The sequence below is a fragment of the Panthera onca genome, chromosome A2 (genome assembly GCF_046562875.1).
Source record: "Panthera onca isolate mPanOnc1 chromosome A2, mPanOnc1 haplotype 2, whole genome shotgun sequence".
NCBI classification, from domain to species: Eukaryota; Metazoa; Chordata; class Mammalia; order Carnivora; family Felidae; genus Panthera; species Panthera onca.
In genome coordinates, this window is record NC_138340.1 from 63,753,170 (window position 1) to 63,771,854 (window position 18,685).

The following is an 18,685-nucleotide window of genomic DNA, read 5'->3' on the forward strand; positions in this document are numbered from 1 at the left end:
AGTATTATCCACCCGTTTGAACACTCATGTTGCCTGTGACTAAGAGTATCACTTATAACATTTGCCACAGGCCGGGTGGCTTGAACAACAGATATTTACTTCTCACCATTCTGGAGACTGGGCGTCAGAGATCAAGCTGCCTGTAGAATCAGGTCTTGGTTAGGACCCACTTCCTGCCTTGCAGACGACCTCCTCCAGCCGCGTCCCCGCACAGCAGAGATGGGAAATGCTGGTGTCTCTTCCTCTTCCTACGAGGGCACTGATCCCATCGTGGGGGCTCTGTTTTCATGACCTCGTCCAACCTGAATCACCTCCCTAAGGTCCAGCCTCCTAATACCATCACGCTGGGGATCAGGGCTGGAACCCTGAACTTGAGGGGCACAAACATTCAGTCCATAACCTTTCACCACGGGCCCCGCAAGTCCATGTCTGTCTCACAGGAAACGTACATCCATGCCATCGTAGCAGCCCCCAGAGTCTTCACTTACTCTAGCTTCAGCTCAGAAGTCTTCTCCGAGGTCTCCCCTAAATTAGGTGGGGGCAAGACTTCATGATGCATCGTCAGACGGACTTCCTCTCCACCCATGAGCCTGTGAAGCAGACAAATTATGTATTTCCAAAGTACATCTGAGGTATAGGCTTAGGATAGACCTGCCTATTCCAGAAGGATAACTCGGAAGGAGGAAGCAGGTTTGGGCTCCCACGCACATCCACCCCTGGGCAATGCAATACCACTAGACCTGAGGCTTGAGGATCATTCTCTCTGGTTCCGTGGCTGCCCGCGCGTTTCGCTGAGTGGCTGGGGCAAGGGGGACCTGGCACATGGGATGGCCAGGGAGACACGGAGGGTTTCAAGAGCTGTCAGTCTGATGTCTCTTTCTTTCTCTACACAGAGTCTGCAGAACATCTATGACGTCCTCAAGTGGGTTTTCGCCATATTTCCTCAGTTCTGCCTGGGGCAGGGGCTGATCGAACTCTGCTACAACCAGATCAAGTACGACCTGACCCACAGCTTCGGCGTCGATTCCTACGTGAGCCCCTTTGAGATGAACTTCCTGGGCTGGACCTTCGTGCAGTTGGCCTCACAAGGCACCGTGCTTCTCATCCTGAGGGTTCTGCTGCACTGGGACCTTCTGCAGCGGCCGCGGTACGTCCCGCGGGGCTCAGCCTGGGAGGGCACCGACCTTTGACCAAAGAGGGAGAGAAAGCTCCATCCTGGAGATTGCAAGACCAGAAATGCGTCCCGTCAGTGCTACATGCAGTTATAAAGAGTGAAGATTGTGATTTTTTGTCCGTTTTTTTTTCTCTTCTTTCCTTTTCTTTTTAAATTTTTTAATTTTCTTTTTTCTTTTTTAAAATTTACATCCAAATTAGTTAGCATCTAGTGCAACGATGATTCCAGCAGTAGATTCCTTAATACCCCTTGCCCATTTAGCCCAGCTCCCCTCCCACAATCCCTCCAGTAACCCTCAGTTTGTTCTCCATATTTATGAGTCTCTTCGGTTTTGTCTCCCTTCCTGTTTTTATATTATTTTCGTTTCCCTTCCCTTATGTTCATCTCTTTTGTCTCCTATGGGTACAGTCATATGATATTTGTCTTTCTCTGACTGACTCATTTCACTTAGCATAATACCCTCCAGTTCCATCCACGTAGTTGCAAATGGCAAGATTTTATTCTTTTTGATTGTCGAGTAATACTCCATTGTGTATATATATATACATATGTATACATGTATACATCTTCTTTATCCACTCATCCATCGAGGGACATTTGGGCTCTTTCCGTACTTTGGCTATTGTTGATAGTGCTGCTATAAACATGGGGGTGCATGTGTCCCTTCGAAACAGCACACCTGTATCCCGTGGATAAATGCCTGGTAGTGCAATTGCTGGTTAGGGTAGTTCTAGTTTTAGTTTTTTGAGGAACCTCCACACTGTTTTCTAGAGTGGCTGCACCAGCTTGCATTGCCATCTTCTTTTCTTTTTTGATCGCTGTGAGTCACCAACCCTAGGAAGGAGAACGTCAAAAGATAAAACACCAACCTGTGAGGGGATCGTTCCAATGGTTTCATTTTCCCCTATGGAAAGCGCTCAATTTCCCAACATGTTGGGTGAATTTCGTTGGTACCATAACAACTCATTAAAAAAATTTTTTTTTTTTTACTGTTGATTTATTTTTGAGAGAGAGACAGAGAGTGGGGATAGGGGCAGAGAGAGAGGGAGACACAGACTCTGAAGCGGGTTCCAGGCTCCGAGCTGTCAGCACAGAGCCTGACGTGGGGCTCGAACTCACGAACCATGAGCTCATGACCTGAACTGGAGTTGGACGCATAGCCGACTGAGCCACTCAGGCACCCCTAATAGTTCTTAAATTTACATATACCCCATATATGAACCCATAATAATATAGAACTTATGTTTATGTTGATGTGTCTACTTATATAGACACACAATTATGTATACACACACGTCTCTGTTATTCTAAGTGGGATTTAAGTGGCTTTGCAAAGATGTCTAGAATATTGCCAGGTAGCACATTTTCGATGGCTGCCAAACAAATGTGCTTTCCTGGGTCGGCCTCACAGTGACCTGCCTCTCCCTCTGTGACCCATGTGGCCCGCGTCCACTGACTCGCTCTTTCCAGGAGCTGTGCGTTTCTCTCTAGATTCAACTGTGAGAGGGATCCTTCACAGAGAAATTACTAATGAGGACCATGTCCCTGGAGAGAACCTGTTGAGAATCACGGGCATATTACCAATATTTTGTGGTGAAGACTTTATAGACTTTTTCCTGTCCGTCCTCTCAAGGCACGCTTCCTTTATAATTCCCTCCAATCTGCTAAAGCAGTGAACCGCTTTGAATACAAATCCTAAAGGCTGTCTTGAACTGGGCACTTTCACTCTGGGGTCCATGGATTTCCAGTATCTGACTGAATTTGGAAGAGAATTCTGAGTGCTTTTCCAGCATAATTGGTTCCGTGATTGGCCCTCGTGAGTTTAGTTGTTTTAAAACCTAAATTGTAGAATCCCCTTGGATGGATTTCAGGGTGCCCCAGTTTCCAGTAGCATCAAAAGACTTTTCTATTCTTTCTATTCTATTCTATTCTATTCTATTCTATTCTATTCTATTCTATTCTATTCTATTCTTTTATTTCATTCCATTCCATTGATTTTATTTTTTACTTATTTACTTTGTGAAAGAGAGAGAGAGCAAGCCAGGGAGGGGCAGAGAGAGAGAGGGATAGAGGGTATCCCAAGGAGGCTCCGAGCTCTCAGGGTGGAGCCCCACGTGGGTCTTGAAGTCACAAACTGTGAGATCATGACCCCAGCTGAAACCAAGAGTCAAGATGCTTAAATGACTCAGCCACCCAGGCCCCCCGAAAGATTTCTTTTTCAAAGAGAAGTCTTCCCGTATTCCTCTGCGGAGCATAAGTTAAACCATATTTTAGAATAATGTCTGTGCTATCCACAGTAAATAGTTGGTATTTACTGCTCTTTGTCAGCGTGGAGGCCACAGGGCACTGAAATTCAATCTGATGGAGACGCTCGCTGCCTACCACTCCTTACGGATGGCTACTACAGTGACCCTCCCACCAAATTAATTTGTTTTCTAAATCCGCATCTAGTCGGGTCACTAATCATTGCCTAAAGGAGAAAATCCAAGGTTCTTAGCCAGGCCCCCTCAAGTTGCCCTGCTCGTGCTCCGTAAAGCTTTCCATGACCCTCGCTCTACACCCGTGGGTGGCATTTGCCTCTGGTCACCTGCCCAGTTGGGGTCTCTGGCAGGACTGACCTCTCCCACCTCCAGCACCCACCTCCCAGGGCTGGCCTGATGTCTTCCAGCCTGTCTTTCTCTGCCGGGACCACAGTGTCTTTTTACAGCGTTTACATGTTCCTCTGCTCTGCCTGCCTGTCAGTTCCTTGGTGCGGGGAGTCTGGTGCGCTGGGGTAGCTGGATCGTGGAAGAGAACAGGAGGACCTTGCCTCCTGCCCCTGGCACTGTCGGTGCTGGCCCCCCGCCCCTGCTCAGTGGCGTGTCCGTGACCAGCACCTGATGCTGATCCTGAGAGCTGAGCGAACGAGCCTATCTCCTTGCTGTGTGTCCTAAGCCGTGCTGACCTTGAACTGCAGCCTGCTGCTGACCTTCGGCCATGTGCTCAGAGCCCAGGTCTCCACTAGGACCTGAGCCCTGGCGGAGTCCCGGTCAGGCCCAGTGCCTCCGGACACCTTCTTGCCTACACTCTCTCTCCGGTCTGGAGCTGGGCTTTGCTGTCTGTGCCTTTGCTGGCTGGGAGGGAGCGGGCACGGGCCCCAGGACAGCATTTTTCTGCCGACTCTCTGGTGCCCATGCGTATTCCTCCTCAGCCTGAAGTTTTCTGAGCACAGTTAAGGATGCACTGCGTGTTGGGTTGTGAGGTGACCAACGGGAAGTGACTCCGAGCCATTGTCCTGCATCCGTTAGAATGACCTGACATGTAAACAAATACACTTTCCCATCCCTACGCTCCCCCCACAACCCTGAGATCAAAAACTCTGGGGATGCATCGAAGAGATACCTGTACAGCTTTCCAGATGATTCCTGGCTCAGAGCTGCTGATGGGAGAACTTGGAATGGGTCTTGGAAACAGGGAGGAAGAAGGGTCTCAGTCTCACCTCGTTGAGTCAGGAAAGGCTGCCGGAAGGGCCAGGCGCACCGGGGGGTCCAAAGTCACACCTGCAGCCAGCAAAGGGGGAAGTGACCCCCCAACAGAAAAGTGTGACATGGGATGAACTTTCACACGTTGAACACACCATTGTTCCCTTCCCCCCACAGAGCACATCAGCCTCTCCGAAGTCATTAGCCACTCTGTACGTAAACGCCCTTCTTGTTTTGTTTTGTTTTGTTTTAACACATTAGAAACCATTATGTTCTGTGGCATCTGGGTGGCTCAGTCGGCTGAGTGTCTGACTTTTGATTTTGGCTCAGGTCATGGTATCACAGTTCATGATTTCGAGCCCCGCATCAGGCTCCAAGCTGACACTGCAGAGCCTCCCTGGGATTCTGTTTTCTCTGCCCCATCTCCCCGCCCCCCCCACCCCCCCGCTACCTTGCATTCTCTCTCCCCAAACAAATAAAAAGCCATTACATTTTGTTAATTAAAATACATTAATTTCACACACGAGCTTATGCATTTCAACTCCACCGTGTAATCCTTGTTCACAATACGGAAGACAAGCATTCCAGAAGCATTCCTGCGCTGATACGATGATCTTGGAGTAGTGGTTTCTATAACTTTCCGTTGTTTTTGTTTTTGATTTGTTTCTCATGCTTTTGCATGTTCTGTGGATGGCGTCCCATAACACAGACTTCCAAGTAGCTACCTGTGTTCTCTCATCATCGAGGTTGTGTGTTGAATAAATTCTATCTTTGTTCAATGGTGATGTCAGGCACAGAAAAAGTAATAGAGAGCAGGGGCCTGGGTGGCTCAGTCAGTTAAGCATCCAGCCCTTGAGTTCAGCTCAGGTCATGATCTCACGGTTTATGGGCTCGAGCCCCGCATGGGGCCGTGTGCTGACAGTGAAGCCTGTGTGGGATTCTCCCTCTCCCTCTGTCTCTCTGTCCCAGCCCACTCTCACTCACCCTCCTCTCCAAATAAGTAAATAAGCTTAAAAAATAATAATAATACAGGGGCACTGGAACCTGGCGGTGGGCATTTTATGTTATATGCCTTTTTATCTTAAAATGGGTTAGGACTCCCAGGAAACTGCAGAATTAGTACAGAGACCCTGTGTGCCCTTCTCCCACCTTAACTCATTTAACGATCAGAATGGGTACCAGAACCCGTTTAACGATCAAAACTCGTTGGCATGTTACGGTGTACAGGGGAAGCTGAAGTTTACGTTAAAGTTAAAATGTGCCAGGTGGAGAATCATAAGATTGAAAACCGAGCAGCTCTGCTCTGAAACAAAGAAATTAGAGTTGAAAATTAAATTCATGTTCATCCAATAGTGCTGTCTCAGGGCCGCATCTTCTTTTTTTTTTTTTTTTTATTAAAAGAATTTTTTTAACGTTTATTTATTATTGAGAGACACAGAGAGACAGAGCATGAGCAGGGGAGGGGCAGAGAGAGAGGGAGACACGGAATCCAAAGTAGGCTCCAGGCTCTGAGCTGTCAGCCCAGAGCCTGCCGCGGGGCTTGAACCCATCAACTGTAAGATCACAACCTGAGCCGAAGTCGGATGTTTCACCCACTAAGCCATCCAGGTGCCTCCCAAGACCGCATCTTCTGTGTTGACAGGTGTCTGACCTTCCTTGCCCTCCCTCTCTTGGACTCTTCGAGTTCCTGTTCCCACATGTGAATGAGCTCTTCACTTTATGTTCCCAGAGGTCACGCTGCCATCCAAGGCACGGTCACGTCTTCCAAGGATATAGATGTGGAACGAGAGCAGATACGAGTGTTGAAAGGAATGACCAGTGAAGACCTTCTCGTGTTATGCAACCTTAGTAAAAGCTATGGAGGCTTCTTCAAGAAGACCACCGCTGTGCAAGATATCAGCGTGGGCATACGAAGAGGAGAGGTAGGTGCCATCTAATCGTACCCCTTTCTGTTACAAACCTGTGTATCTCCAAACTGTGAATTCTGCTGTGTTGTGCTGAGAATAGCTGAGGTCAGAGCTGAAAGTCTTCGCATTTCTGGAATTTCTGCAAAACTCAGTAGACACAGAATCTAAGTGGAGAGTCTATTGGCTCTTTCCCTGGGGAAGCTTTGTTGCTGATGGCATTTATTCGGTTTCATAATTTTAAAAATTTCATGTGGTTGAGTTTTAATCGCTGTTTGGGCTGCAGGATGACATTTTATGGAGTGCCAATATTTTCTCAACCCAACTCATTAAGGGGACCTGTTCTAACTCTTCCTGGGACGTCAGTACTTTTTAAATGGCCAATTAAGCCCACCTAGCAAAACGCTCTTCCGGAAAGGCGAAAGAACAGTCACACCAAAGCAATAGCTCAGAATTGCTTTTCATGGGATGGCATTAATTCTAGCAGGAATGTTTAATCAGAACCGATAGAAGCCATGCAAATTGTTCCTGATCTGTGCTTAATTGCATAAAAAGAAACCAAGTCTGAAAATGATTACCTTTCATTAACTGTTAAAAACATGAGGTTCCTTGCACTCATATTGTTACAAGCTCCTGAGGCATTCCAAGTAGGTTACACGGTTCCCTGAGCGACAGTGAGGCTGTGCTGTGAGCAGAGAGCGGCGTTCCGAGGTGAAGGGAAGCCCGGGGACCGATGTAAACCGATCTAGGAACGGCCTCACGAGCTGCGCTGTGGTTTGTGGCTGCAGAGGACAGCACGCTAAGGAAGGAGTGTTTTCGTGGTTGCTGTTTGCCACGGAGCTCAGAGACTCACTATGCAACCTGTGGTGTCGTATCCAACTATTTTTTAAGCTTTGCTTCAAAAATCCGCTTCAGTGTGGCCGCTACCTGTCCATGGTAGTTTTAAGCCGAAGGGTACTAGAAAAACTTGGAACGCTTTGAAAGGGAGATGCTCTGAGATGATCCAAGATGCCACGTATATTGCAGTTCTGATTGCTCAGCTTTTTTTTCCTTTTAATGTTTATTTTTGACGGAGAGAGAGAGAGAGAGAGAGAGAGAGAGAGCATGGGCAGGGGAGGGGCAGAGAGAGAGGGAGACACAGAATCGGAAGCCGGCTCCAGGCCCTGAGCTGTCAGCACAGAGCCCGACGCGGGGCTCGAACCCACGATCCGTGAGATTATGACCTGAGCCGAAGTCGGACTCTTAACCGACTGAGCCACCCAGGCACCCCTGTTTGATGAACTTGCTTGATGGACTTTTTATGAACGTGGCGGTTTAAATGCTATGATGTAAAGTGCTTTGTGAGAGCCGGTAGACGAGGCGGAGATGACTGAGATATGTCCCTGTCCCTCTAGGAATTCATAACCGGGTAGGAAACAGAGGGCCGTGAACACAGCGTGTTATGTAGCAGCGGCCGTGCTGCCCCTGGCAGGACGAGGGTGACGGCACCTGAGTGGCACTGCCTTGGAGCTGCAGGTCCAGAAGTGGCAGCTGGACCCCGTGTCAGATGGTGCGGGAGACCCAGTGGGATGGGAAGGCATGGATATTAAAGCAGGTGGCAGTTCAGATGAGCAGCTGTCGTCCGGAGCCCCCAAGTAGGGTCCTGTGCTTAGGTAGGGCACAGCGCCAGGAAGCCCAGGACGGGCACTTTGCCAAGATTCAAGGAGCCAGGTCAGCCGGGGTTAGTAGACAGAGAGCCAGCTTTTGCCATAAGCAACAGAGAGGTCTTGAGGGGACATTGTAAGAGCCACACAGACCGTCTGTATCCTAGAACCTCCAGCTGAGAACATGCTGCGATACGGGGTCAAGACCAGGTCTGGAGAAGACAGCAAAAGGGCCGTTTTTCCCAGGGAATACAAGACAACAGTGAACCCCCAAACCACGAAAGACGTTGACTTGGTGCTAAGTGTCAGAGTTTAGAACTAACGTCTGTCTTAACTAATGTCAGGATCAGCCTAGATCTGAATTGGGGGCGGGGAGAAGAGGTGGGGGAGGGAGGAGTACTTTGTGCGGTGGAGTCAAGGGCGTAATGACTATAACGACGTGGCTTCCAAAAACCGTGGTCCTCCCCAGACGGACACAGTTAGGACCTTGAGGGGACGGGAGGTCTCCGCACAGTCCCAGGTAGCTGCCTTTACTCTGGCCTCCGGGGTGTTGCTTACACGCATTTACTGGTCCCCAGTGGTCGTTGAAATGGTTACTCTGCTTGGCCGCCAGTAGAATTTCCAGAGTGTGTTGCCATCTGCAGAGTACTCGATACAACCGGGTGACGTCCAGGGTCTGCAGGTATCGAGTCACAGAAACGCCAGCTCCGAGCCGGCTTGAAGTCGTGAAAGTCAAGGCCTTCTGCTGTAATTCAGAACTTTTTTCCCTTTCTCGTTCCCTCCCGACAGTGCTTTGGGCTCCTGGGGGTGAACGGGGCCGGGAAGAGCACCACGTTCAAGATGCTGAATGGAGACACCCCTCCGACCTCAGGACACATGGTCGCCAGGACTCCCACAGGGTAAATCCAGACGTGGTCTTTCTTACTGGGTGTGCACAGAATGAGGGGCCCTGGAACCGAGCTCCACGTGCCCCTCCCGGCGAAAGGGAAGAGCGGCCAGAGGGTCAAGGGCGCATTGGCCAAAGCAGCTAAGGCTGACCTCTGCCGTGGCGCCCGATGGGGTGGAGGTATTGGGCCGCTGGCTGCTGAGTGGTCAGGACATGAGGGGGGCGCTGGTTCTAATTGCTTTACCAGCAGATCCAGCTTCAGACGCCCCCGCCCATGCAGAGGTGGCCAGAGGGGACTGCGTGGTTTCCATCTTGGGCCACCCAGACCCCCTCTTTCCAGTGGATGACCTGATGGCTTCGGGTAGGGGAGAGCGAACATATGAATCCAGATGGTGGCATCCGGGGGATCAGGGAAGACCTCCATGCCCCTTGCTGCCCATACCACAGAAGATGCTGGGCGTTCTCCCCGCTGGAGCCTGCCCGAGGCCGGCTGGTCCCATCCGGGCCCTGTGGGCAACCCCCAACACAGAGCATTATCCCCGCGTGCCACTCCTCTAACACGGCCTTTTAGGGTGTGCGTCACCCCGTCCTCTGGTTCCTTCCAAGCTGTGGTGCCCACATGGGAACATCTGTCTGGGCGTGTGGGCGCCTTTAGAGATGTGGCCATCCAGTCGGCAGGGCCTCTGTCTTCCCCGTCCCTGCTTGATCAGGACTGTTCCTGGGTTTTTTCTCTCCTAAAAAGTAGAGGCGCCTTGTTGTTAACCTCTCCAGAGGCTGGATTGGCTACTTGGCTTTTCCTCTGCTGAGTCTGTCCTGGAGCAGCCCTGTGCCCCCTGCACTCCTCTCCCACCTGCAATCGTACAGCTGTTTCTACGGCAGCAAATTCATTGCACCCTGGTAGCATTGATAACAGATTTCAGACGTCTGTGGCTCAACTCGTAAGGACAACCATGTGCCTTGCTGTACCTCCTCGGAAGGTCCTTATATAAATAGTTGATTTCAATCTGTCTGCTTGGGGGTAACAGTCACTCCTAAGCCCACTTGGAAACAATGTGCTCGAGGTTTTTAAATTTTTTTTTAGTTATTTTTTTAAATGTTTGTTTAAGAACGAGACAGAGCGCGCGGTGGGGGAGGGGGTGCAGAGAGAGAGGGAGACACAGAATGTGAAGCAGCTCCAGGCTCCGAGCTCTCAGACGCAGGGGCTCAAACCCACGGACCACAGATCACGACCTGAGCCCAAGTCGGATGCTTAGCCGACTGAGCCACCCAGGCGCCCCATGAGGTTTTTATGTATAGGTTCAAATAGACTATTGAAGAAAATTGTTTGAAAATATGAAATCACCCATTTATTAGCTACTTTTTGAATTGATAAATACATATTGTCATTCTATGATGTGCCAGGCACCCGGAAAGCAAAAGATCTTCTTGTAGTCCTAAAATGCAGTGTTACTGTCTCCTACTAGTATGATTTAAACATACATTCATATCTGTGTGTTCTATACAGATGAACTATGTGTTCATTTTATCTGTTACCTGCGTGTGAAGTGTGCGTGGTTAAATGTGGTATTTGTGTGAAGTGATGCATATTTTATTTATTTTACCTTTTTATTTTTTTTTTAAGTTTATTTATTTCGAGAGAGACAGAGAGAGGGCGCACGTGAGTGAGGGAGGGGCAGAGAGAGAGAGGGAGAGAGAAACCCAAGTAGGCTGTTAGCCCGAGGCCCGAGGCGGGGCTCGAACCCATGAACTATGAGATCATGCCCTGAGCTGAAATCAAGACTCAGATGTTTAACTGGTCGAGCCACCTAGGTGCCCCAAGGGATGCATATCTTAAAATCAGACAAGAATATAAAGATCATTTGGTATACTTCATTTATGTTATTCCAGGAGCATTTCTTAATCCCACTCAATAATTGTTATTGTTTTAAATTTTTTGCAAATCTGGTGGGCACGAAATCTCATTGTTAATTTGCACTTCTTTCATTATTCATGACCTTGAATGCTTTTCCCACGTTTATTTGTAAGGTGGGTTTCCTTTCTGCCAATTGCCTGTCAAGGCCTTTGTCCTTTTCTCTTTAAGGTTGTCTGTCTTTTTGTTACTCATCAACATAAAGGTTTTCCATACATTCAACTGGGAACTAATTTTTTGCCTGTTTTATGTGTTTGAATAAATACCTTGTATTTTAACTTTGTTTTAAAAGTTTCTGTGTGTAGAAGTTTGCAGTGATGATGGAGCTAATTTATCAATTTTTTTCCTTTGTTATTTCTTGTTCTTTGAATCTTAAGAGATTGTCCTCATTCTGAGGTCATAAAGCTTAACATTCATGTCTTAGATTTTTTTTGTGTGTTTATTTATTTTTGAGATAGAAACCGAGTGCGAGCGGGGGAGAGGTGAAGAGAAAGGGAGACACAGAAGTTGAAGCAGGCTCCAGGCTCGGAGCTGTCAGCACAGGGCCCAATGCAGGGCCCGAACTCATGGACCGTGAGATACTGGCTTGAGCCGAAGTCAGATGCTTAACTGACTGAGCCACCCAGGTGCCCCTCATGTCTTTAATTTACTTAAAAAAAAATTTGTTTTTTAACGTTTATTTATTTTTGAGACGGAGTGAGACAGAGCATGAATGGGGGAGGGTCAGAGAGAGGGAGACACAGAATCTGAAACAGGCTCCAGGCTCTGGGCTCTGAGCTGTCAGCACAGAGCCTGACGTGGGGCTCGAACTCACGGACTGCGAGATCATGACCTGAGTCGAAGTCGGCCGCTTAACTGACTGAGCCACCCAGGCACCCCTCATGTCTTTAATTTATATGGAGCTTATATTTAGATCCACTGTATGGTAGAAATACACAATAAAACCTTGGTTTGTGAGCATAATTTGTTCCCAGAACGTGCTTGTAATCCAAAGCACTTGCTTATCAAAGCGTATTTCAAGAGTCCTTGGCTCAGTTGTGATCATGTGACATTTGGTGTCACGTACGACTCGTATTGCAAGACATCACTTGTGTAGCCACTTAAAATTTGTTAGAAATGTTAGCTTGTCTTGTGGAACACTCGCAGAACAGGTCATTCACAATCCAAGATTTTACTGTAATTTGATTTTTTTTTTTTATCCTGAATTCCAATTGGCTTAATGCCGTTTTCTCAACGAGGTGTCTTTTTGTCCATCAGTTGGAAACACGTCTGGTGCTCAGCTGCTCTGCCTGTCTCTTCCGAGTTCTTGACTTTCAGAATTGTTGTAACTCTTTTGGGACCTTTATTACATATTATTTTTCAGGATCGTCTTACCACCCTCTATAAAAATGTCCCAATATTGACATTTTGATTGAGATCGCATCACATTTATACGATAATTTGGGGAAATTGAGCTCTTGCTGAAATTTTCTCTGCCTTTTCCGTGACAGTGGTATCTGTAGGCATTTATTCAGTTCGTTTAGAAATATTTAATTATATTTTGCAATTTATAGAGTCCTTGCACATCTTTTTTAGATCTATTCCCCAGATGAATGTGTCTCCATCAGGAAGTATTTAATCTCTTTAATTGCTTTGTTTTTTCAATTTTCTTCTTGTTAGGTTTTTCTCACAACTTCGGGCTTTGCTCGCTGACCTCAGAAGTGAGTTTATGTGTTTGCTTTTGCTCTCTCCTTTCCTGTGTGTCAGCTTGTGTCTGTCCATTCCGTGCTACCTTCCACTCCTGATTCTCTGGGTCTCCAGTGCAGAGCCAGGCCCTACGTTGACAGCTTTGGGGTCCCATCCTGCCACGATGGGGGAATATGCATTTATGGTCGCTGCACTGCTTGGTCTGGGCCTGCTGGAGGGTGGGGGGGGGCCTTCTGGTACCCTAAACTCAAGGCTGCTTCTCTCAGCCTCCTCAGGAGTGGTGGGGCTGTGCTGTAGACCCAGGTATCTTACTGGACGTGGTTCTGGTCCCCCGTCATCACACAGGAGCGCTTTTGGTACCCGTTACCTTGCAGGGGTCAGACTCCCAGCTGCTTTATGTAACTCAGATCCGGAACCCAGCAGGCAGTGGCTTGAAACTCTGTTCCAGAACCCAGCAGGCAATGGCTTGAGATCTGTTTTAGCATTCTCTTGTCTCTGATGAGCAGAGACGTTTGCGTGGGTTTTTCTTTTCAAGACACTGATTACATAGCAATGAATGAACCAAGTAAAATCCAGTCATCATTTTTTGGGTGGAGGAAAGAAGTGTAAGGCAGGCATTGTGTCCACAACTTCCACTGGGATTTTAACTGATTTTATGTTGCATTTACAGATTAATTTGGAAAGAACTGAACTTTTTTTTAAAATTGTTTTAAAAGTTTTATTTATTTTTGGGAGTGAGAGAGAGTACAAGCAGGGGAGGGGCAGAGAGAGAGGGAGAATCTGAAGCAGGCTCCAGGCTCCGAGCTGTCAGCACAGAGCCTGACATGGGGCTCGAACGCATGAGCCATGAGAACATGACCTGAGCCGAAGTCAGACGCTTTCACTGATTGAGCCCCCCAGGCGCCCCGAAAGAACTGAACTTTTTATGCTGTGTCTTCTCTTCTGCCAAAGTTGAACTGCCCAAGAACTGTCAAAATGATATGAAATGGTGGTGCTCACTGAAGTTCTTGTATTTCTGTGTTACCACCTGTGACAGTTTGAAAATTCTCTAGATGTTATTTTTTACTTTGTGAGTATTATTTTGCAATTTTATTTAAGGTTCTGTAAGGAAAATCTTAAATTTATTATTTTGCATTCACGCAGATGAACATGTTTTGTAGTTCTTTTTCTTTTGGCACATTTATGTCATAAATGAAAGATTCTTGATTATTGATCTGGCCTTACCTTTCTGTAGTAAACTTAATTTTGTTGTGGATGTAAATCTCTTTTACTTGCTAAATTTTATATAGATTTTAAAATTTATGATTCATAAGGAAAGCTAGTTTGCTGTTGAAAACTTTCATTTTCAATCCTTCCTGTTAAATTATTCCTAGTCTTAATTTTTGTTGTAATTTTGACAACTTCTATTTTCTTCAAAACCTATTTACCTAATTTAAAATTTTAACTCCTACCTTCTCATTCTAACTTTTTAATTTGAATGATTTTTAAAGTCTTCTTTCTCTATTAACGTTATCAAATCAATAAGTCTGTGGTCTTCCTCGATCCTAAAAATGTAGTAATGGTATTATTGCTGTCACTGCCCTTTAAATAACATACATAATTTTGAGTTAGTGTTTTGAAAACTGTTACACATTTGTATTTCCCTGATGATGAGTGATGTTGAGCATTGTTTCGTGTGTCTGTTGGCCATCTGGATGTCTTCTTTGGAAAAACATCTATTCATGTCTTCTCATTTCTTAACTGGATTATTTATTTTTGGGTGTTGAGTTTGATAAGTTCTTTGTAGATTTTAGATACTCACCCTTTATCAGCCATGTCATTTGCAAATATCTTCTCCCATTCTGTAGTTGCCTTTTAATTTTGTTGATTTGTTTTGTTTGCTGTGCAGAAGCTTTTTATCTTTTTTTAATTTTTAAAAAATTTTTTAACATTTATTTATTATTGAGAGACAGAGAGAGACAGAGCATGAGCAGGGGAGGGGCAGAGAGAGGGGGAGAGACAGAATCTGAAGCAGGTTCCAGGCTCTGAGCTGTCAGCCCAGAGCCCGACGTGGGGTTAGAACTCACAAACTGTGAGATCATGACCTGAGCTGAAGTCAAGAGTTGGCTGGTTAACCAACTGAGATAGCCAGACACCGCTCTTGGTTTAATATTTTTTAAAAATTCCCTTTTAAGAAACTTTTTATTGAAGTATAAGTTACAACTAGAAAAGAAGATCTCAATGAATTTTTACAAAGGGAATACACTTTGATAATCTGTACCTAGCTCAAGAATGAAAACAAGACCAGTACCCCTTAATTCCTTCTCCTGTTCAAGAGTGTCTCCTCGCCCGATTTTTTTTTAATTTGAGAGAGAAAGAGAGCGTGAGGGGGGAGAGGGACAGAGGGAGAGAGAAAGAATTTTAAGCAGGCTCCACTCTCTCTGTGGCATCTAAAGCTGGGCTCAATCTCACGACCTGGGGATCAGGACCTTCACCAAAAGCAAGGGACGCTCAACCGACTGAGCCACCCAGGCACCCCTGATTTTTTTTTTAATGTAGCTTAGTGTATTATTATAAAATCAACACTTTTGCAACCAAGACTCAGGCCAGTTAGTAGAATTTTGACTGTTAACCCAGAAGCCCCTCTGTGTGCCTGGTCTAATTACTACCTCTTCTTTCTAGAAGATTCTGTTTGGCTTTATCACCCAAGGTTATCCCTAGACACCACAGGTTAATCTTGCTTATTTGTAAACTCTTGATAGGGCGTTTACATCTCTCAAGCTACTGGTCTATCTCCATTTTTTTCTTTTCTTTACAATTTGCTTGTTGGTCGTGCGCTGTTGGGTTTGAAGAGAGAGCTGGCTGCATACAGATGGTCAAGTTTCTCATGCTTCTCTGTCCTGTTTCTTGCAAGGTGCAGCTGGATCCAGGGGCTGAATCAGGCTCAGGTTCAAATTAAAAAATTCTGACTACTTTATCATGTAGTGGCAGTAGGTGACTTGGGCATGAGTCCATAGGAGGTAGTGTTACTTACTTTCATCAGTGGCACATCATGTCCGGTCCTCACTCTGTACTTATTTACTGATTATTGAAGTATAATTGACAAATAGTGTTGTGTTAGTTTCAGATGCTCAGCATGTCGATATCAGCAGTTTTGATGCCTCGTGTCTAGGTTGGTGGCATTCGTTCCTTGGGGACTACCAAATAGTGATATTCCAGCTCTTATCTTTGTTTCCATTTACTCTCTGGGATAATTTTACACGGAGTTGTTTTCACCACATTTTGTGTGATTACTCGGAAGTATCGTTCATATAAAAAAATGGCAGAAGAATGCTTGTGTTTTTTCCCCTTTTTATTTACCACTTTTCCAGATAGTCTGTTGCTTTCCAGTCATCCCCAGAGGTGGAAAATCAGGGTTTGTTTGTTGTTGGTAATGTCATTCTGGTTTCATTCTGACGGATGTAGGATTCTTCACAGACTTTTCTTTGTGCCTAGTTTACTCCTTTCCTTCTCACGATCTCTGGTTTCCTCCGTCTCCCGTTTCCCACTGGTCTGTTTTCCTCACCTGTGTGCTGGGAATGATAACTCACGGGCTTGAGTAAAGATGCACTGAGATCTCCCATAAAAACCACCTTGTCCAGTTAACAGGCATGTAAGAAATAATTTGCCTTCTGGGGCGCCTGGGTGTTTCAGTTGGTTAAGTTTCCAACTCTTGATTTCGGCTCAGGTCACGATCCCAGGGTTGTGAGATCGAGCCCCACATTGAGCTCTGTGTTGAGCATGGAGCCTGCTTAAGATTCTCTCTCTCTCTCTCTCTCTCTCTCTCTCTCTCTCTCTCTCCCTCCTTCCCCCCTCCATCCCTTTGTCCCTCCTCCCCCCAAAAGAAATATTTGCTTTCCTAACTTACATGAAGAAAGCTGGACACTTGAAAACATGTCTCACTCCACCTGCTACGTGCTTACCCATCATGCTGTTGGCACTGACTCTTAACTGTTACAATTGCCACATCTACGGACAGAGAATACAATTATATATTGGTCTGTGTCAAATGATAAAATGTCAGTGTTTGGAACTATTATGGCCAACAGCAGGAAATAGAACTGATGAGTTCAGCAAAGGTTTGAGGCATGTATGAGTCCTGGTTACGACTCTGAAAGGGTTTGATGTGTTTAAAGGAAACTCTCTCAAGTTACTGTGCTGTTGTTTTTTCCCTGCAATCGTAGAAAAAAGAAGGTGTGCTTTTGTTGCTTAGGTGGTATGTGTGTGTGTTTTCCAACTTCTCTATTTACCAGTGCATACGGGCAAACGAATCAGAATTTCAAAGGCAACAAAAAGTATATGGTCTATTTTTCTCATCCCTGGAAGCCTGACTATCTCCTTCATAATCCCATCCCATCATTTGTAAACTAATTGGAAAATGAAATTCAAATAGCTATTCTTGAAAGAAAGAATACATTTACATCCCCTTAATGGTCTGCAAGTCCCTTATTATGCCACATATCTGTGTAATTAGTTTAATTATAACTAAATCACACTTGCATTAATTATATTTTTAACCTTGATTATTTGTAATGTTAATTGCACATTGGTATTCAAGGAATTAAATGGGTAATTAGAACACAATGGAATTTTTAACTGCTTAGAGGGCTGGTATGCATCTTTCTGCCCATGAAGCCCATAAGTTACTGCTACCTAATTGGAACACACTGATTCAGTCATTCATTACTTTAAGGTCCCTTTTGTCTCTCTTTTAAGGTTCTATGATCAGAAACAGTGCCCTTTTCTTTCCTTGTTTAATTTATTAATGTTTATCGAAGGCGTGTCCACAAACTTGAGAATATGTCTACAGAATGTACTTTGTGGTTTGCTTTCAAGTACCATGAGCTCTCGGTACAATGCCGATGGCCACGGAGTTGAAAGACTGCAGGGCAACAGCCATGTGTCTTCTCATCTGGCCAACGCAGCTCATACGTTTGGGAATTGGACCGCGCTTGGTCAGAACATAGACTTCCCAGTTTGCCGCAGTCCCCGCGCTTCCATACTGTCTCACTCCCGACACCATCAGATGTGTAGTTGGACCGTTTGCAGCCTCTAGACAAAATACATGCCACGAGCAGTAGTTCTAACGTGTTGTGACTCCAGTATTCCCCAAGCATTACACTGTGTCAGGGGCTTGGCATGTCTGCTCTCACCAGATAGTTGTAACAGCCTTGGGGAGAGGACCTTATCCTGATGAAACCGGTAAGGAACCTGAAGCTCAGAGATTTAGGTAACGTGCCAGATGTCAGTCTTCTGGCAAGCAGATCTGAATCCAGGTTTGCAACATAGAAGTTACCAAACCGCCTGATGTTGGGATTCAGCCGATGACTGTATGTATACCTGGAGGGGCAGCAGGACGAAGGCACTGCCTCAGAGCCGGCTGGTGCTGGCTGGGGCCAGCCGGGGCCTTCTGGAAGCACGTGTGACTTCGGACACCTCCGGTGGCGGGGGGGGGGGGGGGGGGGGCGGGGAGGAAGTTATGCAGCCTCAGAACGAAGTCCCTGTCACCCCTCGGCCCCGGCTGTGAGGGAGGGACGGTCTCCGTGAGGTCCAGGAGTGGTCTGGTTAGCCCTGGGGCTGCCAGCTCCTCGTAGTCTGTGTGTCAGGGGAGTTTGTAAGCGTAAAATTGCGCGCAGCACTGTGGAGGCTGGGTGGGTGCTGGTCCCGCTGATCTGTGATTGTCCACTGATAAATATTTACACGGTGAAGAAGAAACCAAAGCATCCCCAAGCCCTATTTGTGTATTTCCTTTCAGCTCACCTCTCTTATCTGCCCTTGATCCTGATCCTTCCGGGAACTGGGAAGGCTTTCGCTCAGATCCCAATAATAGTGACATTTATATATAGGTATATATAATATTTCTTTCAAAAAGAGCTTGTATATAGCCAAACTTCTAGCTTTCTCGGACATAGACACACTCACATTTTGGTACTTATCTGAATATTTATGTATTGCCCAAGTATACGTGTGTGCGTATAATATAATTAATATAATATATTATAAT

At 46.2% G+C, this 18,685-nt stretch overlaps 1 protein-coding gene across 1 annotated transcript in view; it reads left to right on the plus strand.

Annotated features, from left to right (window-relative positions):
* The window catches only part of LOC132679001 (ATP-binding cassette sub-family A member 13), a 301,866-nt gene that overhangs the window by 207,317 nt on the left and 75,864 nt on the right, over positions 1 to 18,685 (plus strand). The window contains exons 37-39 of the mRNA XM_060632081.3: positions 894 to 1,147; positions 6,365 to 6,557; positions 8,972 to 9,081. Of these exons, the coding sequence (XP_060488064.3) occupies positions 894 to 1,147; positions 6,365 to 6,557; positions 8,972 to 9,081 (557 nt within the window). The remainder of the gene's footprint in view (positions 1 to 893; positions 1,148 to 6,364; positions 6,558 to 8,971; positions 9,082 to 18,685) is intronic.